Source organism: Cavia porcellus, unplaced genomic scaffold, assembly GCF_034190915.1.
Source record: "Cavia porcellus strain 051 isolate PalLab524CR breed Dunkin Hartley unplaced genomic scaffold, mCavPor4.1 scaffold_3, whole genome shotgun sequence".
NCBI classification, from domain to species: domain Eukaryota; kingdom Metazoa; phylum Chordata; class Mammalia; order Rodentia; family Caviidae; genus Cavia; species Cavia porcellus.
The window spans coordinates 37,829,145-37,856,742 of record NW_026947486.1 but is presented as its reverse complement, the minus strand read 5'-3'; the positions used below and the strand labels follow the sequence as shown (position 1 = coordinate 37,856,742).

The 27,598-nt window shown below is 41.2% G+C and overlaps 1 protein-coding gene across 2 annotated transcripts; it reads right to left on the bottom strand.

Annotated features, from left to right (window-relative positions):
- Window positions 1-73: 73 nt before the first annotated feature.
- On the bottom strand, window positions 74-7,798 carry Foxo4 (forkhead box O4). 2 transcript variants are annotated; one of them, XM_013153727.2, is made up of 4 exons: window positions 7,700-7,798; window positions 6,735-7,291; window positions 1,836-2,892; window positions 74-1,520 (listed from the first exon to the last, which is right to left on the bottom strand). In XM_013153727.2, exons 2-4 carry the CDS (start codon window positions 7,185-7,187, stop codon window positions 1,513-1,515), a joined length of 1,518 nt encoding a protein of 505 aa, XP_013009181.1. In that variant the 5' UTR covers window positions 7,188-7,291; window positions 7,700-7,798; the 3' UTR covers window positions 74-1,512. The 2 variants fall into 2 exon arrangements, with proteins under 2 accessions (XP_013009181.1, XP_003471055.2); XM_003471007.4 differs by lacking the exon at window positions 7,700-7,798 and having other exon boundaries at window positions 6,735-7,557.
- Between the last annotated feature and the right edge of the window lie 19,800 nt (window positions 7,799-27,598).

The following is a 27,598-nucleotide window of genomic DNA, read 5'->3' as shown; positions in this document are numbered from 1 at the left end:
CCTTCCCATCTGATTTTGATTTAACTACCCTTTTTCTTTATCTAAGGGGAGCAGTAAGACAGCAGAAACCAGAGCTTGTTATAGGCATTTATTGAATTTATTCATTTATTGATTTGACACACTTCCCCACTCAAATCTAGCACTTGATACAATCTGGGTAGGCCAAGCGCTGACACAGGAAATGACGGGAACCCACAACAAGTGGGGGAGGGGACAGTGCAAAAGTCACTGGGGGAGGGGCTGCTTTGGGGACTGGAGTGGTGAAAGAACTCTAGTCTCCCTAGCAGGCGCTTATAAACCTGATCCACATTCCCCCATCTCCACTCACTTCCCAGAGCCTCAGTCAAGCTTCCAAGCTCTCCCCTCCCCCACTTCCATATAACCCCTGCAGTCAGGGAAGGAAAAGAAGAGCAGGGACAGCTGTCAGGGGCCTTGCATAGGGACGTCTCTGTACCTAACTATACCATTCTAAATCCTCTTCTCCTCTTTCTGACCTCCTCCCAGGCCCCAAGCTAATTCAGGCCTTCAACACACCTTCCCCCAGTAACCCACATTGGGTCATACAAGGGGGTGGCCACATCCCAACACCACAGTCTCCTAGGTATAAATTGGTGATGGTGAACCTTTTACAACTTCCAATGAAACAAATAGCCTGCTGCAGCTGAGTACCACAGGTTTGCTACCACTGGTATAAACTGACTGAAGGAGGACACTTGGCTTAAATTTTTCCTTAGGGCAATTCTAACTTGGTTATGCAAGGACCTTTTTCTAGGCCGGTCCAAACAGAAGCTCTTCTTGTCTGCTATTGCTCCCCTCCTCACCCCTACTTTCCCGTGTACTAGTACTGTCTGTAGTGTTTTTATCATGTCACTATGACAAAGCCTTCAGAAAGAAAAAAAAGTATTCTTGCCATCACTAGCACCTTGATACTATTAAAAATCTCTATATTTGTGTTTATATTCCCTTAAAAGTTTATAAAAAGCCTTTTTGTTATCAGCAGCCTCCCAAAAGTGACTGGCCTGGTGAGCCACTCCAGTGCTCAGACCTTTGGCTCTTTAAGGTCCCCTATCCCACCCACCAAACTCACACCACTGGCCTAAGGGGCCACTGCATAAAAATCCCAGGCTCAGTTTAGCCTGGTCCAGTTCAGATAAGACTCTACAAAAAACCCCGCTACCAAAGGCAGGGGTAAGGCCACTGGTGACTTCACATTTCCAACAGCATTGCTGGCCCCTGTTTCCAGGGATGGGAGTCAGGGTAGCTAAGGATGGCTCCTGAGAAGGGGCCTTACTTCCTAATTGGCACAGTGAGAATAAACTCGCCCCTCCCCACATCGCTCCTATATGAGGCAGCTTTATCGTCACAATCCTCAATATCTGTTTGTGTGACTAGACCCCACCAAGCTCTGAAGTAGGGTCCCATATTTCCTAGGGAGGGCTCAAGGGAAAAGAGTGGATATGAATGTGCCTAGCTCCGTCTCTGAAGCAGGGGAACAAAGCTTCCAGCCACGACTCAGGGATCTGCAGGAAGAAGAAATAGGACAAAGAGATTGATCTGGGAGCAGGCCAACTTCCCACCATCCAGATTCATGCTCAGGAAAACAGAAAACAGACACCCTCTCCCTACACACATACCCCTTCTTTACTGCCTTGTGGGGGTAGGGTACTGCTGAGGTGCCCGGAGGTTCCATTTGGAAACTATGTCACTATAATATGACATCTCTCCAGTTCCCCATAAGCTCCTACTACCCATTTTCTAAATCTCTCACTGGCTCAGCTGGACATCCAGGAGCAGACATAGGTTTGAGGTGCCAAGGTGATTCTAGGATATCATACCTGGCTCAAAGTTGAAGTCCAGCCCCTCGCCCCCATCCATGAGGTCACTGATGATGTTATCCATGTCACACTCCAGGTTCTCCATGTACATATCAAGATCTAGATCCTGAGGCATTCTGTCTTGGCTTGCTGCTTCAGTAGAAGATGTGAGTGCAGGAGTCCCCAAGGCCTTGGGGGTAGGAGCACCTGCCATGACTGGAGGTGGTACCATTACAGGAAGGCTGGGAACCAGACTGCTGGGGCCTGGAGCTTCTAGGGGCTTGGAACATAGGCCCACTCCTGTGGGCAGCTTACTGGAGGAAGGTATCCCCCCTAGCAACAGAAGTGTGGGAGCCTGGGACAGAATAGGATCTACTTGGGTCATGAGGACATTGGCAGGGGGTGGTGGAGTGTCAGAGGTGAGCAGGGCCTCCAGAGACTGGGAGCTTGAGAAGCACCCTTCTCCCGCTGACAGGGGCCCCTCTGCTGGGCTAAAAAGGGAGGTGCTATACGTGTGTAAGGGGCCAGTAACCCCAGCATGCTGCAAAGAGAAGCCCGAGAGACTGCCCTGGCATAGCAGTGAGTGGGGAGATGTAAGATTGAGCCCATCTAGCAGCTTGAGATCTTCATTTAGTGGTGGGACACCCGCTGCGTAGCTACTGACTGAGGCTGGTATTTCCTCCTCTGTCAGAACCTCAGATTCTGGTCTCATAGGGGATAGCCGGGTGCTGACAGTGCTAGCATTTGAACTGCTTCGTGGACGGAAGGTGGTCCACACATCAGCTTCCTCATGGCTTCGAGAGCAAGGGCTATCTGACCACTTGATGAAGTGGCCTATAGGGCTTGTGGGAGTGGCACCTTCAGGTGGAGCTGGCAGCACAGATGGTTTCTTCTTGGGGGCTTTGCTGCGGCCCCGGAGCAGCTTGCTGGTGCTATCCATGGAAGCAGCCCGGCGGCGGGGTGCCTTGCCACTCTTGCCTCCTTCAGGATTCAGCATCCACCAAGAGCTCTTGCCAGTGGCCTCATTGTGAACCTTGATGAACTTGCTGTGCAAGGACAGGTTGTGGCGGATGGAGTTCTGGAGAGGGTAGAGTGAGCAGGGAAGGGAGGTGTGTGGAGGGGAGGCAGGTGGCCAGCAGATTAGTTACCTACAGGGAGGTTGGGACACAGCAGGGGTGTACCTAGAGACTCAACATCAAACTGAGGGGAAACTGGCAGAGGGGAGAGGAAGGAGCTGAGAGGAAGAAGGAAGAGAAGATGACCATACACTATTCCTTCTTTAGGACAAGTGGCTCTGCCCCTGACTTCTCTGCACAGGGGTACCTTAGATAAAGTAACAATTCACTATAGAGGGCAGAGTGCCTCCCCCAAAAGCTCCTTTCCTGATTTCTGGGGAGTATCTGGGGCTAGTGACCCAGCAAGAACTAAAGTTTAAATGAGAAAAAGTCTTTCACAACTCCATCCTTTTTTTTTTTTTGGTGGTACTGGGGATCAAACTCATGACCTCACACTTGCCAGGCAGGTGCTTAGACCATTGAACTAAATTCCCAGGCTTCTTTCTTTTTTTTTCTCTCTTTCTTCCTTTCCTTTGCTTCCTTTTTTTGTGGCAGACTCTTGCTATGTAGCCTAAGCTGGCCTCTAAGTGATCCTATCTCAGCCTCCAAAGTGCTGGAGTAACAGGTCTGTGCCACCATCCCTGGCTTCCACCCCTTTCCTTGAGAGAGGCTAGGTGGAGATTATAGGACAATGGTCATACATCCCTGTCCTAGGCAAGTTCTCTGAGATGGGGGCAGGGGGCTGGAACCTCAACACAGCTGGTACTCCTTTCCCCTTCAAGTATTTGGACCACCAGCTTTCTATAGGATTGGAAGATTCCTTTTTTCCCCTTGAATCTCAGCTTTATTTCTGCCAATTGGTGACATACCCTTCACCACACTTATGACTATCACTCCCTCTTTTTCCTAGGAAAGATCTCCTCTCTAAGTTTTTCTAGCTCTTCAAGGCAAAGTTGAAGTACTACCTTTTCTATAAAGTGATTGCTTGACTTTGACAGCCACATTTCTTGCACAGTATTTTTAGTCTGTCCCACACAATTATAACCAATCTATGTATAATGCATGGTTTACAGTTTCATGTAATTAGACTCATCAAGTATAAGTGCCAGTGGCACAGACAATGCTCTCCAGTCCCACAACCTCCAACAGTGAAATCCCAGACTATCAAACCCACAGCATATCAAATTCACAGTGTACTGGGGCTGGGGGTTTAGTGGGTGGCATAAGAGTCTGCCTGGCAAGTACAAGGTCATGAGTTCAATCCCTGGTACAAAAAAAAATTCACAGTACATATTTCTTGCCTGATGGGTGAGGGAAGTGAGGTTCCCTTTGAGGCTCTATCAGTGCCCTACTACTGTCACTGTCACTAAATTGCCCAGGCTGTTTTTTTTTTTTTTTTGGTGGTGATCAAACTCACCACCTTGCATTTGCCAAACAGGCACTTAAACTGCTGAGCTAAACCCTCAGCCCAGGCTGGTTTTGAAAATGGGATCCTCTTGCCTCAGTCTCCAAGAATATTGGGATTACAGGCTGAATCCCATGTCCCAGTTCCTCAGCTCTTGAATGCCTTGGGCACTGGAAGCTGTGGGCTCACTGGTATCATTCTGATAGGGACACTCCACCCTAGGCCAGGGAGCAAGACTGAGATGGGCAACTTCTTGAGCTCTGGGTGTAGCTCATTTTTGTTGGCTGCTGAAGGCTGGTTACACCCCAGTTTTGGTCCCCCCTTTTCCTCCTTCCCTCTTATTTCCTTTTCCCCACTTCTCAGGAATTTGTGGATAATCTCTCTACCCTTATAGGAATTTGACCTCCCACATGCAGCTCTTTAGTTTAGAAACTCAGGAGGAGCTAGATGTGCTTGGAGCAAGGAGGTGGCTAAGGCTATGAACAGTAGGGAGCCACTCATGTGTTTCTGGTGCTTTCAGATAAGGAGACCCTTTGCTTGGAGAGCTCTCCTAAGCAGCTTCTTATTCCATAGCCCTTTAGCCAAAGAACTTATCTCCCTGGGACCTTGTGGGCATGGCACTCCAATTTTCTTGGTTGCACAAATGTTTCTAGCTCCTTCAAGGACTTGTACTTGTCCATCTGGCCTAAACTCTTAGGAACTAAGGACTAGAGTGACTCCTGGTGCTGTGATTGCGTCCCTTCTCATTCTTTAACTCTGGGTCTACCAAGAAGGCCCATTCTTTTCTACTACTTAATGCCTATGTAGTTCATTTGTCCATCTTTCTTTTGTAGGCCTTGGAACTAGCAAGTGGGAGAGGTTTGTTCCCTAGAAGTCTGTAACTCTCATATGCTTGTGGGAAGGGTGGCTGCTAATTGCTCCCCAAGCCACCTAACCTAAGCACTCTTGTTCTAAGTGAGTGCCGCCCCCTGGTGGGGTGGGACTAATCATGGCACATCCTCAGGGAAGCCAACTCAGGCTTGAAGCTTCCTCCCAGGAGATTGGGTGGGGGTGGGGGTGTGGGGGCTTGGAAGCCCCAGACTCAGTATGATTTGGTTTTGCAATCGTTCTAATGAAAGCAAGTCATGTACTTCTTAGAGAAATAGGATTTACAGTTAGAACTGATTTAAAGTCTTCATTCTGCTGATAGTAGGCGCATTTCCTAACCTTTCTGTACCTCTGTTTCCTAATATGTAAAATGTAGAATCTCATAAATGCTGTGAAGAGTAATCAAATGAAAAAATTTAAAACTATATTGTAAGCTATAAAGGAAGGACTGTACTCCCATGGTAAAACTAACAATTCAAGGTTATTTCTTCTACTCTAGAAAATGAACCTAAGGGAAAAGAAAAACAGCTGTGTAGGCTGGGTCCAAGGAAAGGAGTTCTTTATGAGCTGAGACTGGTGTGGCAGTCTACCCAGAAATAGTGCAAAGGGTCTCATTCAGCTGTCCTGTCTTCTGTTCAGCCCTTACACATACTGCAGATCTGATCTCTTAATCTCTCATATCTGAGGGAAGACCCTTTGCTTATGGCAGTTTCTGTATTTTGTTGTATGCTGACCTCACCAACGAGAGGCACAATACATTAATATGCGTTGAAGCTGCCTGATTTTGTGATTAGAGTGTATATTTCTTAGGACAAGACTTTTTTTGAGTATCTTGGGAGTTCTTTCCCCACAGTTTCTTTGTGAAAGGCCAAGGGAACTCCCAACCTTGCATTTTAAAGTCAGTGTCCTACATCCTTACATGAGTAATATTCTTCTACAGTAAATCATGATTTTACCCCAAAAGCTTGGAGGGATCCTTATAAGGGAGAATTTCTTGTAGGTAAACCGAGTCAAATAGCAGCTCACAGTCCATTTTCTTCCTGGTGCATAAAATCAATTACTTTTCCCTACGAATACCACACTTTTTATCCTTTGCCACCCACTCCCTCATCTGAGTAGAGCAATCCTAGAATAGTACCTCTACACTGAGGCATAGGGAGGCAAGCAGGGAATTCAAGTAATCCCACAGGAATGGGAGAAAAGGTTTTGGGGTAGGAGGTGGGAGAGGAGGAAAGGTTAAGTTCATGTGAGGAATTCACACAGTTCCTGCTGTATATAGGATAAAGATTTCTCTGTGGGAATAAATGTTTGGGACAGCCCAAGCTAAAGTGCAGGAACTGTTGAACAGGGAGCAGAGAATTCGATTTTCTCCATGGTAGGGACACTGTCTTACTTCATCTGTGAACCTCCAGCATCAAGCTCTGAGTGTGGCATATACTATATACCAAGTAAATGTCTATCTTAAGACTTAAGTTGGATCTCTAGACTGCTTAAAGGTGGGGGGGGGGCGTTAAAAAGGGTCCAAGAGTAAGAGTTGGCCGAGGGACCCAGGAATAGGTGGTGTTGGGATGCAGGTAAGGGAGTCATAGTTACCTTCCATCCCGCTGAGCTGTTGCTGTCACCCTTGTCCTTGAAGTAGGGCACAGTGCGGACCATCCACTCATAGATCTGAGCGAGTGTCAGTCGCTTCTCCGGGGCGCTTTCAATGGCCTGGCTGATGAGTTCTGCATACGACTGATTTCCCCAGGCATTCCGGCGGGAGCTTCCCTTCCGAGGACCTGTTACAGCCCCCAGGATCCCCGATTGGGGCTCCCCTGCCGGCTCTGGGAGCCGGGAGGGCAACAGGATCGGCTCCGAGAGCCCCTCCGTGTGTACCTTCTGTCCCAGACCTGGCTCCACCTCGGGTGGCTCGGATGGCTCAGAAGCAAGCTCTGGTCTAGGAAGGGGCCAGGTGCAGGAGCGGGGACGGCTCTGGGGTTCGAAGTCGGGATCGAGGTTTACAATTGTAGCAGCCTCTGTGGCTGAATTCTTATTCCCTGGATCCATACGTGGAGTTGGACTTCTGTGGCTCAGCGTTCAGTGCAGTCTGCCAGAGTCCCTCACCATGCCACCCCCAAGGAGGGAAGCACCGAGGGCCAGGAGGCACATTCCTGTCGGTCCCCAGAAAGTCATGAACTCAAGAGGCTAGTCCCCAAACTGTCCCTTCCACACAGTTCTCTGATCCTCTCGCGACTACAGCCTGGAGCCTCAGAGCTCTTTGGAGGCACCACCTGTAACCGCCGCCTAGCGAAGACACTTTTTCTCTAAACTCTCACTCAGCTTCCTGCTCTTTTAAACCCGAGGCACGGTATCCCCTCACACTTGCGCTCCCATCATCGAAAGTCTTCCAAGCAGTAGTTCCCTCCCCCTTTTAAGTTGCTGCCCACCCCCCCCCCCCGACACTCCTCCCAAATTTCCTCCTCCCGGATCACTGCCCTCCCCCAAACCCCGCTTCCCGGCGTCACTTGCCCCTCCCCTGACTCCCCTTCCCCCGCCTCTTCCCTTCTCGCCACTCTTACTAGGGTCAAAGTTCTCGCGACCCCAGTCTCTCCAGTTCCAGCACCAGTTCCCCGATCAAACCCCCCACCCCCCGCCCCCCGGGTTTCCCTTTTGTTTTGCTCCAAGCAGCAGCCCCAGCCTGACGTCTCTGTTTACCACTCGCTGGGGCAGCCATCTGCGCACGCGCCTGGAGAGCCAGTTGGGAAACCGAGTTCTTCAGTCGTGTCACCCTGGTCAGATTTAAGGACTACATTTCCCGTCCTACCTTGCGACCAGGAGCCAGAAGTTCGCGGCAGGAGAACGGCGTGGCAGGATATGGGGAGGTGGAACTTTAAATTATTAATGATCGTTGTGGACTCCTTTCCTTTTCATGAAACTAATTTTCCTCCTCCATCCGCTTTCCTCCTGCTCCGTAATTCGAGGTCCCTTATATTTTACCATATTGGGAGATGCTAGACCTTTCCCCTCCTCAAGAGCCATCAAGAGGAAAAACACTTTGTCTCTAAGAAGAAAACCGTGAAGCAAGAAGCAAGAAACCTGACTTAAAAAGAAGGTGTTTACACGTTGTGGGAGTTCAGTGGGAGGCATGTTTTCACATAAACAGCTGATTATGGGGGTCTGCTCCACCCGCCTCTGACCCCACTATACACTCTCCCCACCATACACGGTTCACGCTGACAGTGAGATCTTTGTCACTAACTTCCTCCACCACTTCTTCTGAACTCCCCTTATGTATTGCTATTCTTCTGGTTCCTATTTTAAACGGCTTCGCTTTTTATTTCATAGGTCCCAAACTGAACTTGTTATCTGTTCCTGCATCCACGTTGCTACTGTTACAGGCAGCTGAGTTAGTTAGAAATATTATAGGCAGTGAGACAGGGCTAGGTCCTAGAAGGAGCCAGTGCAGAAGCCCAGATACCTTGCAACCAAAGGGGAGACAGACACCCCCTGCTGTGGGCCAAGCCTCAAGGCAAAAGATCAAACAAATGCATCCATATCCTAAGGAATGATATTCTAAATAGTTTCCTATTACCCCAAGGAAACCAGGAGTCACCTTTCCAACCCCCTAGGGAAGAGTCATGGCTCCATAAGAATGCCCACTTTCTTTGTGACTTGCTTCCCCATTTGTCCCCAGTGTAATCAATTTTACCTGAACTATTTTAATACTTTTTTTTGTCTTTTTCTTTTTTATTTTTTTAATACTTTTTTTAATTTTAATATTTTTTTTTGTTTTTGTCTTTTTCTTTTTTTATCGGTACCGGGGATCAAGCTCACAACTGCCTGCTTGGAAGGCAGGCGCTTATGCCGCTTATGCCGCTGAGCTAAATCCCCAGCCCCCTGAACTATTAATCTTATTGGCTAACGATATAGTTGTGTCCTACCTTATGCCCATCTGCCTTGTGAGTTCCCAGTTTTCCCCACCTTGAACAGTCTCATCCTATGGTTTTACTCTATAAAAGTCCCTGGAAAGGACAGAGTCCTTGGCAACCGGCTTGGAACCCCTTAGGTCTCTCTTCAGACACAATCTTTCTTTATTTCAAGAAATATATTCTACTCTTAACCTCTGTTGTTTCTAAAATTCATTCTTCGATTTTAGAGAACACGAACTCGTACTGGACATAGTAAGTTGGGAGTTTCATTCCCCTATATCATTATCCTCTGGATACCCTTGATCTCTGAATTTGGCTAATGGTTGTCTTGGTCTACCCAGGCTCCCAAGGAAGACCTTTTCATCTCCCTAACTTGCTCCATCCAAATCCTAGCTGGAGACCTTATTTAGAATTTTAATTGCAATATTGTCTTCATACGATCGATTTCCATCAGTCTTACTGCACTGCAGTTTATGTTACATGCAGCAACACTGTTACCATTCTAAGAAGCATGCCAGGTAATTCTGGCTAAACTTTATGGAGCACTTATTATGTGCCAGTCACTGTGCTAATGGGTTTTCTCAATTATTCTTCATATCAACCCTGTGAGAAGAGTATCACTATTATTCTTATTTTATAGATGACATTCATAATACTCAGAGATAAGTGGCTTGCTTAAGGAGATAGGAGACTGACCCAGGAGGCAGATGAACTGGCATCCTGTGATTTACATGTGTTCACTTAATTTCTCAGCTTATGACTTTCTCTGATTTTCCCCATTGCCTACATTATAAGTTCAAACTCCTTGGTAGTACTCTTCAGAGTCAGGTCACTTTACACTTTTCCTGCTTCATCTTTTGGTTGGCACTGTGAATTCCAACCAGTGAGAGTTCTCCGTGATTTTCTGGAAATAACTGAGCCCCTTTATACTTTTCTGTCTACATCCTGGGATTTTGTCACTTGTCATCTCAAGGCTCTTACTTTGGAAAACTATACAGCTTTCTCTGTCTCCTTTAAGTGTAGTTGAAGTATTTGTTTTTAGCATTCCCAAGTACTTTGGGCAGGTTCATGCTGTATGGCCCATACTCAACTGTATACTTGTTTATTTGTCTGTCTTTCCCGATAAAGTGAGAGCTCCTTGTTGATTTATGTATCTCTGTGATCTCGGCTCTGGATCACTGGTAAAAATGAATGTTAGTTGAATGAATGGGATCAGGACTCAACTGATACTACACTTGAACATTTAACAACTTTTAAATAAATTGTATCATGTATTATCTGCTTGGCCACATTCCAAATTTTCTGCTGGATCTCAAACTTCCAGGGACAGGGACTGTAATTGAGTTTACCCTTTGCAGTGTCCATTGATACATGTTGTGTGATGTTGAAGCCTTCTCTCTGTTAAGAAGGATATCCATACAACTAGGATTTTACAAAACACTGTCTATATTGGCCCTTCAAAGTGATATTAACTTGCTCATGGCAAAATAGCTATCTTGGCTCTTTATACTCCTTCATTCTTCTGCTCCAACATACATTTGTCCTCTGGTTGTCACCTACAAGGCATACAGAAAACCATATAGTCCTACCTGGGCTCTAGAGAGATGGTACATAGTTATTCATAATACCTTGCAAGCATTTCCTGAATATTATTCTTTCTCCTGCAGCCTCATTTAGAGGATCTGGAAAGTGCTTTAAGAGTGAGGAATTCATTTAGTGGAGGAGAGAGCCTGTGGTCACTGGATGACAAGGAGCTGTCTTCTCACTGAAATAGATGCTCTGTGTGACTGCTCATGTAGAGTTGCTGAGATGGGGAAATGTCAAGGTGGAGCAGGCAACTGTCCTGGCTTGAGTTGTATCTTGCATCATCTTTCCTTCATGCGTTTGTTTGAAAAGGTCCACCTGTCCACCAACTCATGTCCATCACCTTTTTAAACTTCTAATTGAAGCCCAAAACTTACGTGCTTTTGGAAACTTTCCCCAACTAGCCTGACCTAACACATCACTTATCTACTTTGTACCACCTGATCCTCTATGAACTTGATTTGTATTCTTTAATTTTGTGCCCATGGTTACACAGCTTTTCATTTCATGAGGGTATATTATCTTCCCCACTAGACTCTGCCATCAAATAGATGTTTGTTGAACCTTCACAAGATGAAACCTTGGACAGATATTTTGAAACCTTAGACAGATAAAAATGATCATATGCCATAGGATCAGCTATTTTAGAAGGGGGTGGGTGGGAAAAAGACCAGTTGGGTGACAGAACACTATGACTTTAAGGTTTTGTGAGTTCAGGATAACTTACATCATTTCTGTGGGAGTGTTATAATACACTTTGGTCAAGTACTAGAGTCATCAAGGTAGCTTTGGAAAATAGAAGAGACACTGAACAGGAAAAGAGGGCTAACAGGAGGCCTCCAAAACCATCCTTGTCATATGCTATGAACAGATATGGCAGGATATAGGAAGCACAGGTTTTTCTCCCAGTTGAAAGCTTATGTTCTCAAAGTTTATGTTCTCAAATGGCTACTGATTCACCACTTTTTTTCCTCTTGAGGATCACAGAGGTTTGGCTCCCTTGAATATTTCATGGCCACTACCCAGTCTTCTACCTGGGTTCTACCCCCTCTCCCAAAATGGCTCTATTAATTTGAGTTGACAGACATTTCTTTTTCTTTTTTTTTTGACATAGACATTTCTCCATTTCTTTATTGTTGTTTTTGTTTTTGCTCTTGTTTTATTTTGTTTTGTTTTGAGACAGGGTTTTACTATGCAATTCAGGCTGGTCTTGAACTCTGTAGCTCAGGCTGGCCTTGACCTCAACTTTCCTGCTTCAGCCTCCCAAGTGCTGAAATTATAGGCATGTATCACTCACTACACCTGGCTTCTCCACTTCTTTGTTACCCAGCCCAGCTCTGAAAAAAAAAAAAAAACTAGCCTCCATCCAGAAGTTTTATAGAATTTTTGCTAGTAACCACAGGAAAAGATGTAGTGGTGAACATAAATACCAAGCAGAAACTTCCAGGTCTCAGAAAGCATCACCTCTACCCATCCCTGATCTTCACAGATGTGTATAGAACATACAGATCTTCATTTGCCTTTTCTCCTGAAAGTCATTTCTTCATCTTCCTTTCCTTTCTTTTCTCTTCCTCTTGCTCTTTTTGCCTTCTTCTTCCTTCCCCTCTTCCTCCTTGTCTTCCTCTTCCTCTTTTTTCGTCTTTCTTCTTCTTTGTGAGACAAGTCACTCTTGTGTAGCTCAGGTTAGCCTTTAACTTGTGATCCTCTTGCCTCATTCCCTAAGTTGTTTGTGGTGTGTTTCTGTGAAACATTTCTCAACCCTGTCTTATTAGCCTGCTTAACTGTCTGTTATTTTAAAAAATATCTTTTCTTGCTGGTCCTGTGGCGTCTGTGATCTCAGCACTCTGAAAGACTGAGGTAAGATGATCACAAGTTAGAACCCAGCCTAGGTAAATTAGTAGCTCAGTGAAATTCTACCTCAAAACTTAAAAAAAAATTGAAAAAGCATTTGGGATATAGCTCAGTGTAAAGATCCTGGGTTCAATCTCTAGTCCTATGAAAACATTTTTTCTCTTTCTCTCTCTTTTTTTTTTAAAGGACTGGAGAGTGCCCGCGGGTCTCGAACCACCGGACCAATCGGCCGGGTGGTTTGAAGGAACCGCTGGGCTAAAGCCAGCCCCATTTTTTTTCTCTTAATGAACATTTCCTTAAAGCCTACTGTTTTCTAGGCACCAGACTAGTGAGTTGTTTTCCCAAAAGTGCACCTCAGACCAAAAGCCTTGGATTTTAACCCCTAATAGGTTTGAATGAGTATTACTACTAAGTTTGAAACAATTTTCAGTCCTTTTTGAATTTTGAAGGTCAGTCTGATGCAATGAAAAGAACACTAGACTGAACTAGAAGATCTGAATTCTTGTCAGTACTCTGTTGCTGATTAGTTAAACAATGATATTTATACTGTTTTTTTGCTCTTTTAAATTTTTTGTTGTAATTACACAGATATTAATAAGTAACATTTACTGGGTTCTCTCTCTCTCTCTCTCTCTGTCTTTGAGAACTGAGCACTGAATTTATCTTTTTGGGTAGTCAAGGGAAAGAGGGAAATGCAACAAATTACACAAGTCTTGTTATCAGGAAAAAAGAAGCATAGCATTCTTTAAGAGAGATAGAGATTTTCCTGCCTCTGAATTCTTAGTTCCCTCAATTGTAAACAGAGAGAGGACTAAAGCAATGCAAATCTTTTGAAAAAGAAAAAAATCCTCTAATCTTGTTGCCCTCATACCATTTTTATCTTTGTTTATTAGTGTTTAGTCCTTGTCCACAGACACATATAACTTTATATGGTTGCAATTAGTCTATATACTATCTTATGTTCTGCTTTTTTCCAAGAATGTATCATAAACATGTTTTCATATTTTGTCTCCCATAATTATGATTTTTTAACAGCTACATAATGGTCCATTGCTGGCACTAAATTCCAGAAGAAATATTCAGGATTAACATAAGGGGCAATGTCCTCAGTAAATTTCATAACAAACACACAGAAGAGATTTCTATATTACTTTCTTGTGACCACGCTGGCTAAGCCAAGGGTGTAACATTAAAACACTTCTGTAGGGACTGAGCTCAGATGGTTCAGGCATGTAACCTTCTGGTGCTCTAGCTTGATCTGAGTAAACAATTTAAAATGCCATCTAAGGGAGTGGATGGATAGAATGTCTCTTTCAATATATTCTGCAAATATCTCTTCTCACAGCCAGGCCTTTGATAGGACCACAGAGGTCAGCTACAGTATCTTTATTCTCTGATAAAGAGCAGAAGTATGGTATGCTCTGTTATTGACTGAGGCTGAATCTTTATGTTTTGAAAGCCAGATGAATAGATGGTTGGGTGGACAGAGTTACCATTCTGGCCTGAAAGCTGAGAAACCTGATTGTTGCTTGCCTACATTACCTCATAACCCCATGGAGGTAGGTGCTAGAAGACTGGCCCCAAGAAAAGAAGAAAAAAGGTCAGCAGTGGACACTGCCTGAGGCAGATGGAATAAGGGACTAAGCAGAGATCAGAGAAAGTAAAAATAAAAGTACAGGAAATCTGAGGGTGTTGGAGGGAAAGAAAAGAATATATTAAAGAAGACTTTAATATATTGTGGCCTTTATAAAAAAGAGATACTGGCAGTGGATTTTTATAATAGGCATGGTTAGCATACTTTATGCTATTTTATTATTGTATGTATTAAGAGTGTACATATTTGTGCCTTTGAACCTCTCTTTGTTCCTCCCAGGTGCATGCTATGTATTTCTTCGGCTCACATGTGCTGTCATATCTGCCTGATATGCCAGGAAAGATTGACTAGACACTATATCTGGACATTTTGGAGCCTGCTCTGGGAGCAAAATACATAACCACGTGCCTATCTATGTGAGCTATAGATTTCACAGGCTGCATGAGACAGCCAGGAAACTTCTGGTGATAAAAGAGATCTGGATAGGATTACATGGAGCTCCAGAGGCATTCATGGAAAAAAAGAAAGTATATCAGCTTTCTCTAGGTCTAAATCCCATTTATGACACACAACCTGACTAACTGAAAGATGCTGACTCTTACAGCTAAGAGCATTTTTTATTTGAGACAAGGTCTTGCTGTGCAGTTCAGGCTGGCCTTTAAGTTATTATGTAACCCAAGCTGGCCTTGAACTTGTGGTGATCCTCCTGCATCAGCCTCCTGAGTGCTGGGATTACAGGCATGCACCACCATGTTGGCATAGGGATCATTTTGTATTAGTCTCTTCTGTTGAATTTATGTACTACTCTGTTATCTTCAAAACTTTTAGTAGGATTAGCAGGGATTGATGGGAGATTGTAGTTTATTATATGTCAAACGAGGGTGTTGGAGGGAAAGAAAAGAAGATAGGCATACTTTAACATATTGCTGCCTTTATGAAAAAGAGACACTGGCAGTGGATTTTTATGTATGCATATTATGCTATTTTATTATTGTCTATTATTGATGAGTTTCTACATGGTTGGAATACAGTTGTTTCCCAAAAAGACATGCTTTCTAGAAACCTTGTATTTTTAGTATGATAATGCATCTTTTAACTCATCTAAAGACAGAAATAAGGAGACAACCTTAAAAGAATGGCATGTACCATAAGGTCATGAGTTTGAGCCCATATACCAAAAAAAAAAAAAAAAAAAAAAAAGGCATGTGAGAATAAACAAGATATTAGTATTAGCCACTGACCTTCAGAGGATGGATAAAACTATCTTAGAATTCTAATAATGTGCATTGTAATAGAAAAGATTGTAGCTTTCATTATCACGTAGTAGTGTCTTGCACCATACAGTATAATAGCTTCTAGCCACAAGTGACCAACTTTAAATTAAATTAAATCTCAAGCTCCTCAGTTACACTGGCCACATATTAAATGTTCAGTGACCATGTGTGGCTAAGGGATATTTTCCTGAACAGTGCAAATATAGAACATTTCCATCAACACAAAGTTCCACTAAACAGCACTGTGAATCTAGACTCTTAGGATGGTGATCTGAAAACTAGGGGTCTCTGCCTCTGCATGTAAAGGAACTTATTTTTCTGACTTCAGATTGTCACTTTGCACTGGTGTGCTCAGAGTAGCACTGGGGAAAGTAAAACAGTGTAACAGACTTCTGAACTTTGCTGCTACAATTTAAAAATAAGATAATTCATTATTATTTTATTTTGGTACCAGGGATCAAACTCATGACAATGTGCCTGCAAGGCAGGCGCTTATGCTGCTGAGCTAAATCCACGACCGGGATTTAACTTTTTTCTTTTTTGGTTTTCTTTTTGTTTTTGAGACAGGGTTTTTGCTATGTATTCCAGGTTGGCCTCAAACTCACAGTGCTCCTCCTGCCTCAGCCTCCCAAGTACTGGGATTATAGGTATGCGCCACAATGCCTGGGATATCTGTATGGATTTCTTTTCTTTCTTTCTTTTTTTTTTTTGTAACAGGAATCAAACTGAAGGCCTTGCGCTTGCCAGGTAGGTGCTATGCTGCTGAGCTACATCTTCAGCCCTCTGTATGGATTTCAAACAATTGTTGCAATCAGTTTTATGTAAACTTTTGTATTCTTGGTTTTTTTCTCATTTAACATATAAGCATGTCTTCAAATAATAACAGGTTCATAAATATGATTAGTGTTTGTGTAATAGTCTGTTAGTTAGATGTAACATAATTTAATCATTTCTGTATTGTTACTTATCTAGCTTGAAATGGTATTTATACAAGCATTAAATAACAGAAGTCTATGTAAAGCACACATAGATTGTCCCAAATAAGTAAGTGTCTATGTAATCAGGGGAAATTACACTTCAATGAAAGTGAATGATAGATTTCCTCATAACTTTTAAAAAATTTACTTTATTAGTACATGTGTGTAGTACAAAATGTTTATATTCCTTGTGTCGAGTTGGTACATTTATAAAACACATCTTAATTTCATTTTTATTGCTTTTCCCCTCCCTCTGTTTTCTGTTCACACATCTCTTTTTTTAGAGCATCCTCTCCCTTCACTGTGGTAACTATGTCAACTGCTGCTTGCTCTTTTATCAGATTTTTGACATTCAGTTTACATCCTACTCTTCTATCTCTGAGAACTTTACTTTTATTTTATTGGTACATTTTAGATACATGGTGAAAACATTCTCCATAAGGAATTTATATTTGTATGTAGTGTATCTTACTTCTTTTTGACTACTGACCTCTCATCCCTTCATCCATTCTTCCCTTATTTATTTACAAAATCTTTGTTTCCATTTTTTCATTCTATTCTTTTATTTTCTTGTCCCTTCTTTGCTCCTTCGAGCTATTCCCCTTCTCATTTGAACATTCACTTCCCATTTTCTAATATCTATTATACATTTGGGTCCTTATTTACACTTTGAGTTTCTCACACCAGAGAAACAATGCAGTGTTAATTATGTGTGTCTACTTTATTTGACTTAAGGTTATGGTCTCACAGTGCATCTATTTAGCTAGAAATGTCTCAAGCTTATTCTTCTTTATGGCATAGTAGTATTCCATTGTATAAAAAAAGCCACATCTTCTTTATCCATTCATAGGTTGATGGGCATTTGGGCTGTTCCCAAGATTTAACTATTAAAAACTGTGCCACTAAAAATATGAGTGTGCATATATCACTGGGCTATAATGGTTTTAATTCTTTCAGGAAGATAACAAGAAGGGGAACAGGTGTGTCAAATGGAACCTCCAATTTTAGGTTTTTGTGGAATCTCCACACTGATTTCCACAGTGGTATCAGCAGTCCACACTCCCATCAACAGTGGAGATTTCCTTTGTCCTCATGGCCCCACTAGCATTTGTTATTGGTTGATTTCTTGATGATAGCCATTCTTACTGGCTATCTCAGTGTTGTTTTAATTTGCATCTCTTGAAGGACACGTGGTGTTAAACATTTTTTCATATATTTATTTGCCGTTTCTATTTCTTCATCTGAGAAGTATTTATTCATTTCAGATGCCCATTTTTGGACTGGGTCTTTAAATTTGGGGGGGGTCTGATTTTTTTTTTGAGTTCTTTATACATTCTAGATACTAGTTCTTTGCCTGATAAATGGCTGGTAGAAATTTTTTCCCACATCATCAGTTTTCTCTTTTCTCTGTTAAGTGTTTTTTTTCCTTTGCCATGAAAAAAGCTTTTTAAATGGCATAGTAGTGATGTGGTGCTAGTTGTTGATACTTTGTGATAGTTCCTGTGCAACTGGGGTATTCTTCTTAAAGTCTTTGCCTACACCAGTGTCTTCAAGAGTTCTACCTATTCTATCTTCCTGCAGATTTAGTGTTTCTGCTTTAATATTTAAATCTTTGATCCATTTTGATTTTAGTTTAGTGCATGGTGAAAGATATGGGTATAGTTTCAGTCTTTGGCATGTGCAAAGTCAGTTTTTCCAGCACTATTTATTAAAGAGGCTGTCTTTCTTCCAGTGAAGGTGTTTGGCTCCTTTGTCAAAGATAAAGTGGCTGAGTGTGTCTGGAGTTGTTTCTGCATCTTCTAATCTGTTCCATTGATCTTCATGTCTGGTTTTCTTTTCTTTTTTTTTTAAATCACTGTAGCTTTACAGTATAATTTCAAATTGCGGATTCTGGTGCTCCTTGCTTTGCCTTTGTTGCCCGAAGAACCCTTCTGGTTCCAAATGAATTTTAGGATTGTTTTCTCTAATTCTGTGAGATATGCTGTTGGAATTTTTTTTTTTTTTGTACCAGGGATTGAACTCATGATCTCGCGCTTGCCAGGCAGGTGCTTACACCACTGAACTAAATCCCCAGCTGCTGTTGGAATTTTGATTGGACTTGCATTAAATCTGTAACAGTTTTGAAAATATGGCTTCCAAAACTATAACCGTATCTTTCACTGTACACTAAACTAAAATTAAAATGGATCAAAGATCTAAATATTAAAACAGAAACACTAAATTTGCTGGAAGACAGTACTATAGTTTTCAACATAGAGGTCTTTTACATCCTTTGTTAGGCTGATTCCTAGGTATTTCATTTTTTGGGATGCTATTGTGAGAGGTATTGTTTCCCAAATTTCTCTGTCAGTGAGTTTGTTACTCATATATAGGAAGGCTATTGATTTTTTGTTTTTTGGCTTTTTGAGACAGAGTTTTGCTATGCAGTTTAGGCTGGCCTTGAACTCACTTTGTGGTCTAGGCTGACCTTGAACTCACTGTGATCCTCCAGCCTCAGCCTCCTGAGTGTTGGGATTAAAGGCATGGGCTATCACACCAGCGATACGGCTATTGATTTTTGACTGTTGACTTTGTATCCATCTACATGGCCAAATTTGGTTATTAAATCTAGAATTCTTTTGGTGGAGTTTTTTTGAGATCTTTTATATAGAATATCATGTCATCCACAGATAATGATAATATAACTTCTTTCTTTCCTATTCTTATTCCTTTCATTTCTTTCTCTTTTTTCATTGCTCTAGCGAATGTTTCTAGAACTATGCTAGAACTAATGTTTCTAGACTGGTGATAATGGACATCATTGTCTTGTTCCTAATTTAGAATGAAAGTTTTAAATTTTTGTTCATTTAGTATGATTTTGGCTATTGGCTTGTCATAGATTTCTTTTATCAGATTGAGATAAAGACCATCTATTCTAATTTTCTGTAGGATTTTTTAAATTCATGAATGGGTATTGGACTTTGTTAAATGCTTATTCTGCATCTATTGAGATGATCATGTGGTTTTGTCCTTGGCTCTGCTGATGTGGTATATTACATTTATTGATTTGCATATGATGAACCATCCATACATCCCTGGAATGAATCCTAGTTGGTTATGGTATATACTTTTCTTGATGATTTTCTGCATTCTGTTTGTCAGCATTTTATTGAGGAATTTTGCATCTATGTTCATTAGGAAGATTGGGCTATAGTTCTCTTTTTTGGTTGGATCCTTCTGTGGTTTTGGTATCAGGGCAATGCTTGTTTCCAGGAATGAATTTGGGGGTATTGTTTCACTATCAATTTCATCAAACAGCTTGAGAGGCAGTGACATTAGTCTTCTCTGAGTTTCTTATGGAATTCTTATGAGTCTATAAGCACCTGGGTTTTTCTTTGTTGGTAACTTTTAAATTACTTCTTCAGTTTTATTGACTGATATTGGTTTTTTTTTTTTTAGAATTTTTATATCATCTTGTTTCAGCTTTGGTAATTCATATATATCTAGGAATCTGTCTATTTCTTGTATTTTCCATCTTATTAGAATGCAGGTTATTGAAGTAGCTGTTGATGATCTTCTTGATTTCTGTAGTATCTGCTGTGATTTCACTTCTTCTATTCCTAAATGCCTGTGTTTAAGTCTTTCCTTTTTTAAAAATGAGGTTGGGTAGGGCTTTGTAATTTTATTTCTTTTAAAGGACCAGCTCTTCAATTCAATGATCCTTTGTATTGTTTACTTAGTCTCCACTGCATTCATTTAAGCTCTAGTCTTCTAAATTTCTTTCCTCATATATGCTTTGGGCTTGACTTGCTCTTCTTTTCTAGAAGATTGAGTTTCAACATTAGTTTGTTTAGTTGAGCTTGCTCTGATTTTCTAGTATGAGTATTCATCACTATACATTTCCCTTGTAAGACTGGTTTTATTGTACCCCGAAATTCTGGTATGTTGCATTGGCATTATCATTTAATTGTAGAATCTGTCTAATTTCTTCTTTAATTCTGTGACCCATTGTTTATTCAGAAGGGTGTTATTTAATTTCCATGTGTTTATGAAGTTATTGTGGTTTCTTTCGTCATAGATTTCCAATTTCATTGCACTATGATCTGACAATATTCATGGGATAATTTCAATTTCTTTGCATTTACTTAAGCATGTCCTACAAACTAGTGTGTAGTCCATTTTGGAGACAGTCCCATGTGCAGCTGAGAATAATGTGTACTGTCTTAGTCACTTTTTTCTTGTTGCTGGGACAAAATACCCAACACCTAAAATGAAGGAAGGAAATGTTTATTTCTTATAGTTCTTGGAGGTTTCAGTCCATACTCAATTGGCTCCAAGGCAGCGTTGGCAGGGTGGGGCCACAGTTAATAGTGGCTGCAAATAGCAAGGTGTGAATCGGCAAGATAGAGACACCTTCTTCCCGCCCCTACATCATATCCTGGCTCCACCCCAGATGGGTGTAGCACTCACACCACCAATTCAAGTGTTAGACAATGAACCAATCACAAATGCATAATTTCATGAGGCTTGGGGGCCCCTGACATAACCCATGACCGTGTATTTTGATGCTCTATTGTACAACACTCTGTAGACATCTACTAAGTCCATTTGTTGGAAAGTTTGGTTCAGTTGTGCTAATTTTATTGTTGATTTTTGGCTCCTTGAGCTGTATATTTGTGATAATGAGATACTGAGATTCCCCATTATAATTATATTAATGTTTATTTGATTTTTCATGTCTGTTAATTTTTGTTTTATATAGTCGAGTGCACTGGTATTTGTTGCATACATATTTATGATTGTCATCTCTTCCTTTTGGATTGTTACCCTTTTAAGGATGTAGTGATCTTTCTTTATCAGTCTTGGCTTGAAATATGCTTTGTCTGCAATAGCTACCTCTACTTTCTTCCAGGTTCCTGTTGGATGGAATATTGTTTTCCATCCTTTGACTTTAAGTCTATGAATTCCATTTTGAATTAAATGTGTTTCTTGTACACATATTGTTGGATCTTGCTTCTTGATCCATTCTACCAGTCTATTTCTTTTGATTGGTGAATTGAGATGACAACATTGATGGTGATAAGTGGTATGTATTTACTTATCTTTGCATGTTACTCTCTTGTTGGTCCATTTTTTCACTTACCTTTAATTACTAGCCTTGCCCAAGTGGATTCAGTCTGTTGGATTTCATGGAGTTGTAGACTTTATAATCTTCCAAGAATGTCCTTCAGAACATATTAGAGTGCTGGTTTGGTGGCCATGAATTCCTCAGGTGTTCTTTGTCATGAAAGTATTTTCTTTGTCCATCAATTTTCAAAGGTAGTTTTCTGGGGTACATAGATCTGGGTTGGAGACTGTTTTCTTTTAGGGCTTGAAACACTTCACTCCCAACTCTCCTTGACTTGAGGATTGTGTAGCAAAGACTGCTCCGATTCTGATGGGCTTTCCTTTGTATATGATTTTTTTTCTCTAACAGCTTTTTTTTTTTTTTTTTTTTTTTTGTACCTGCGATCAAACTCATGACCTTGCACTTGCCAGGCAGGTGCTTATGCCACTGACCTAAATCCCTGGCCCTCTAACACCTTTTTAATAGTCTGTTCTTGTATTGAATTTCTGGAGTCTTGACTAGTATATGCCTTGGTGCAGATTTTTTTGGATCATACTAATAGGAGTGCTATGTGCTTCACTTATCTCTATCTCAAATTCTTTTTCCCTGTTTGAGAAATTTTCTGCCATGTCTTCTGTGAACAGATTTTTTAAATGTCATTTTTGCTATCTTCTGGTTTTTCAGTGACTCCGATCAATCCTATGTCATTCTGCTTTGCATCATCTAACAGGTGCTAGAATGATTTCTGATGATCCTTTGTTACTTTTTAGAAATCTTTCTTTTCATAGTGTTAACCACAATCCTGTCTTTTATACTTGATAATTTGTCATCACACTGCCTCATTCTGCTATGCATACTTTTAATGGAATTTTAAATCTCCTGGATTTCTGTTTGAATCTGTTTAATGGATTCCATTTCTTTCCTGTGTTGGGCATTCATGGTTTCCATGATTTCTCTAAACTGCTATATTTTTTAGTCTGTAACTGCTTGAGAGCTACTAATCATGCCTTTCATTATGGTCACCATCTCTGAAGTTTTCTGAGAAATTATTATTGCTACTTTTTGTCTTTTTTTGAGACTGGGTTTCACTATGCAGTTCAGGCTGGCCTTGAGCTCTATTTGTAGCCCAGGCTGGCCTCAAACTCACAGCAATCCTCTTGTCTCAGCCTTCTGAGTGCCAGGATTACAGGCACATGCCACCACATTCGGTGAGAAACTATTTTTGATTTGATTTTTTCTAGAGCCTCATTAATCTGCTTTATTAATTTTGGTGTTACTTCAGAGAGTCCAGTTGATTGGCATTTAAATTGTTCCACCTCATTGACCCTGGGTTTATCTTGGGTAAGTTGGAAGCCAAGGGTTGCATTTTGTTTAAGTGTCTTCTCATTTTCAATGTTTTTGGTTTAATTCATGGGTTGATGCTTGTAAATGGTTTGTGGTGAATATCTTTATTGCTAGTATTTAGAACCCTTAATAAATGACTGTTCTTAGAGATGCCTTCCAGGTGTAGCTGGCTTTTATGTTTTGAATCTGATGCAAGATCCTGCCTCTTCAATTTATTGAGGATGAGAAGTTGTTGCCTACTTGGCCTAGCCCATGGTTCTTTGGTTCTGGGCATAATGTTGTTTATGATCTTTAGGCTATCTTGGTCTTGGTATATCAGGAAAACAAGTGATTAGAACAATTATGTCACCTTAGCTAAAGGTAAAGCACAATCAGCAGTAAGAATAGCATCCAACACAGCCTAGAAAATGGCAAACTATGTTAACTTTTGATTTGCTACCTTTAACCATATGAACAAGATTTGTGGTTATATAACAAAATCTAAAATGACCCAGAAGACTGTATACAGTTAACAAGACCTCAGTATGGTGATTTTACCCTCAGGGGACAAAATTCAAAAAGAAGTTGGGGGAAAAATAGAGAAATAGAAGAGGAAGAAGAGATTAGAAGCAAAACTGGAGGACAAAGTAATATTACACAACTTTAGGGAACTATTGCAGAAGACAGGAGAGAAAGAAAAAAGGAAGAATTAAAACAAGAACAGAACATAACAACAACCAAAAAAACTAGAGGCTAGGTATATTGGTTTATGCCTATAATCCTAGCACTTGGGAGGTTGAGGTAGGAGGATCACTGTGAGTTTGAGTCTGGTGTGGGCTACATAGTGAGTTCAAGTCCAGACTGTACTACATAGCAAGACTCTGCCTCAAAAAGCCAAAAAAGAAACAACAACAACAACCCAAAAAACCAAGCAAGCAAGCAAAACCAAAAACCAAAACACTAGGAATTCTGTAACACTCATAAAACAAGAACAAACAACCAAGAAAAAATAAAACACAACAAAAACAAGAAAAGAAATAAAAAAGAAATGAAGAAAAGCAAGTTCACTCCAAGGCGTGTCTCTGCTGTCACTGTTAGACAAAGTGGGCAGACAGAGTCTAGATATGAGGTGACTAACTACAGCAAGCCAGCAGTAGCTTTATGGTGGAATAGTGGATAATCATGTAAGCAACCCTGTATCTTCAGTTCCACTGAACTTCTGGCTGGTTTCTGACTGAGTCTAAAACCAGATTTGGTTAGTCTGTAACACTCCATGTGCTTCCTTGCTGGCTTGAATTTGGCTCCCTGACCTCCTGCCAACTTGAACTTGTCAGCTTCACTTTGACACTGGGTGGCACTAATTGAAGCTGGACCATAGCTGTTCTAAGTTTTGAGCTCAGATGGCCCCTTTCCAGGATGGCTACAGGCCAATTGCCTTCTCCTGGAAGATGTTAGAACTTGAATAACTCACCAGTCACTGTAGTCTGCTAGACCCATGATTTTGGTCCACTGGTGCTTTTCTCAGCAAAGGCCTCTAGGGTCACCAGTAGTCACTTTATCTGCAGGTTTGAGCTGCCCCTCAAATGTACAGTGAATCTACTGTTGAGCTATAGTGAGCCTGGGTTCGGGGAGAAAGTGCTGGCTGCCACCTTCTTCTTCTTCATTGAAATTTTTCTTTGCTCTCCTCATGGGCTTTAATTCTCACTTCAGATCCCAGACCCACTTTTGTCTTCTTCCTTGTATTGCTATATTCCAACGTCTGGATATCAAATCTTGGAGAAGCTGTTTCTCTACTGCTTATCATTCTACCGTTTTCCTAGAAGATAAACTCTGGTAATTTTTTTTTTTGTCTTTTTCATTTTTTTATTGGTACCGGGGATCGAACTCACGACCGCCTGCTTGCAAGGCAGGTACTTATGCCGCTGAGCTAAACCCCCAGCCCCAACTCTGGTAATTTTTCCCACCCATCTTTCAATCTCTCTTTTTTGCTTTTGTTTTTGTTTTGTCCACGTTTGCAGTTCACAATATTTACATTCCTTGTGAGGAGTTGGTACATGTGTGTAACACATCTTAATTCCTTTTTAAAATCTCCTTTCCTTCTTCCTTCCCCTCCCTTCATATCTTTATGCCCTTCCCCTTTGAGATACATCTGTCTTCCTACTTTCTATTATCTATCTTTCATTTTGCTTTTTTACTCCTGGTTTTTCATATAAGAAAAAACACATGATATTTAAGCTTATGTTTCTGAGATGTTTCATTTAACATTATGGTCTAAAGATGGATGAATTTTCCTACAAATGATTCAAGTTTATCTTTTTGTATGGCAGAAGAGTACTCTTTTCTATAAAATTAAACACAATATAATAATGGTGAGTCATACTAATGTCGAGACTTCTCTCTTCCATTATGGAATGGAAACCTGGTGTAATAGAAATAAAAAATACTTTGGAATTATATTGTTTCCTTTACTCAGTAAATTAATAACCAAGTGTCTGTTATATATCAGGAAGTGTAAATAATCTAATAGAAAAAACATAGTGCTTGCCTTCATGGAGCATAAAATTTAGTGGGGTTCACAGGTAATCAGACAAGCACTTGTGTACAGTATGGTAAATGGTAAGATGGGGAAATAAAAGTGGACTATAGGTGTGTAGTATAGAATAGAGTATCTTATTTGAATTTGGGTGATCAGGAAAGCTTCCCAGAAGAAGTGACATTGAAAATTAGATGTAAAAGAATGCTTATGAGTTCAGAAGCCAAAAAATAGGAAAGAGACTAGAAGGGAGTCTTTGTGTTCCAGACAGAGGAAACAGCAAAAAGACTTTTGAGAGAGACATGTGTGTGTGTGTGTGTGTGTGTGTGTGTGTGTGTGTGTTTTGACAGGTCTTGCTTTTTTTCCCTGGAAACAGAAGCTTATCCTTTATTCTGCAGAAATCTTTTAAGGGTTTTTAAAATTTAGCAAATCTGAATAGTCAGGTAATAAATCAATCAAATTAGTATTTGTCAGTAAGCTCTGAAGTCTATACTAAAAGACAAAGCAATTGGAACATGTTTAGAAACTTGACTTATACTTTTTGGCACCATGGTGAAAATTCTGTGATCGATACATCATTTCCAAAGTCACGAGTAAGGCCACAGTGTGCACTCCAGGACACAATTTCAAATTCTCAGGCAAGGTCTTGCTTAGTTTTTACATTTATAGTTTAGGATGCACCTTGAGAAAAACTTATACAGATAACTTGGGGATCCTTTTCTCAGAATTTCTTCTCTCTCAGATTTCTTCTTGTTTTCCAGAGACTATGATTGTCCCAAGCTCTGTCCTCTGGTTCATCAGTCTAGAAAGATGATTTTCTAATGGAGTTTTGGTGTTTTGCCCAGTGATTGTAGGCTGAATTCAGGGTAAAGCCATAAAGTAAAGCTGTAAAAACAGAAATTCACCCCATTCTGATCTCTTGTTTCATGTTCTATCTGCCCTCTGGAAATCTGCTTGCTTTTATTCACTCTCTGGAGCCTTCTGGTAGTGTGTGTGTGTGTGTGTGTGTGTGTGTGTGTGTGTGTGTGTGCACATATGCACACACATGCATGTGTGTGCAGGCACATGTTGGTATTCTGTCCAGAGTTTATAGTGAGAGTTTTTACTGTCAATCTGTGAGAGAGTCTCAGATGAACTTACTTTATAATTTGAGGGAAGGAACATAACCCTGCTTTCTCACCTTAATCTTTCTTTCTTTCCTTACTTTTCTTTCTTTTTTGTCTTTTTAAGACAAGGTTTCACTATGAAGATTAGGCTGTCCTTGAATTCACTTTGTAGCCCAGGCTGGCCTCAAACTCACAGCAATCCTCCTGTCTCAGCCTCTCGAGTGCTGGGATTACAGGTGCATGCCTGCATGCCTGCATCATTTTAACATATCTATCATCACTTAAATTCTCCTCCTGCTTTAGAGAAAAAAGATTAAAATATCGAGTTTTCTGTTTCCCTCCATAAGTTCTCCTTTGTAGCAGGACCTACAATTCACCTCATCTATTCATTCAAATATTTAACAAATATATATTGAGGTAGACATTGTGCTAGGTGTTGGACATAAAATGAGTGAACAAGAAATAGACCATACTTCACTGAGACTGCTCTTTTCTAGGTCATCAAAACCCTGACTTTGGGGCTCAGAGTATAGCTCAGTGATAGAGAGTTTGCCTAACATATTTGAGGCTCTGGGTTTATCTCCAGCACCTCAAAAACTGTCAAAGGTCTGACTTCTTAATCACCAGACAAGTAAGTTTTTCATTCTTATATCCTCTGTCATCCTCCATTGATTTTAGTGACCAATCTCTCCTTTGCTTTCCTATTTTCCTACCTCACTGATTTCTCCTTTTTTCTTCCAAGTGTAGGAATTCTCAGAGACTTGGTCCTTGCCTTTTGTTCTCAGCAGTCTCTCCTCTCCTCTCCTCTCCTCTCCTCTCCTCTCCTCTCCTCTCCTCTCCTCTCCTCTCCTCTCCTCTCCTCTCCTCTCCTCTCCTCTCCCCTCCCCTCCCCTCCCCTCCCCTCCCCTCCCCTCCTCTCCTCTCCTTTCTTCTTGTGCTAGGGATCAAACCCAGGACCTCACTCAAGCCAGGTAAGTACTCTGAATCTGTAACCCGTTCATTGTAGTCCTAATCTCAATATTTCAGTTCCATGCCAAGACTCCCAAGTCTCTGCCTTCAGTCCTACCCTCTCCCTTCAGTTTGAGACTTGCATTTCGACTGTTTGTCTTTTCCTGGTTATCTAACAGTCATATTAAATTGCATGTAGTCAAAATCCAACTTAATATATTGCCTCTGAACTTCCTCTTCCTCTTGTGTTTCCCTATTTTACTTAATTCTATT

Coding starts and splice junctions, on each gene's coding strand:
- Foxo4 (XM_013153727.2), bottom strand. CDS start 7,187: ATGGATCCAGGGAATAAGAATTCAGCCACAGAGGCTGCTACAATTGTA. Junction 2,893..6,734: donor ACAGCTCAGCGGGATGGAAG/GTAACTATGACT, acceptor TACCCTCTCCAG/AACTCCATCCGCCACAACCT.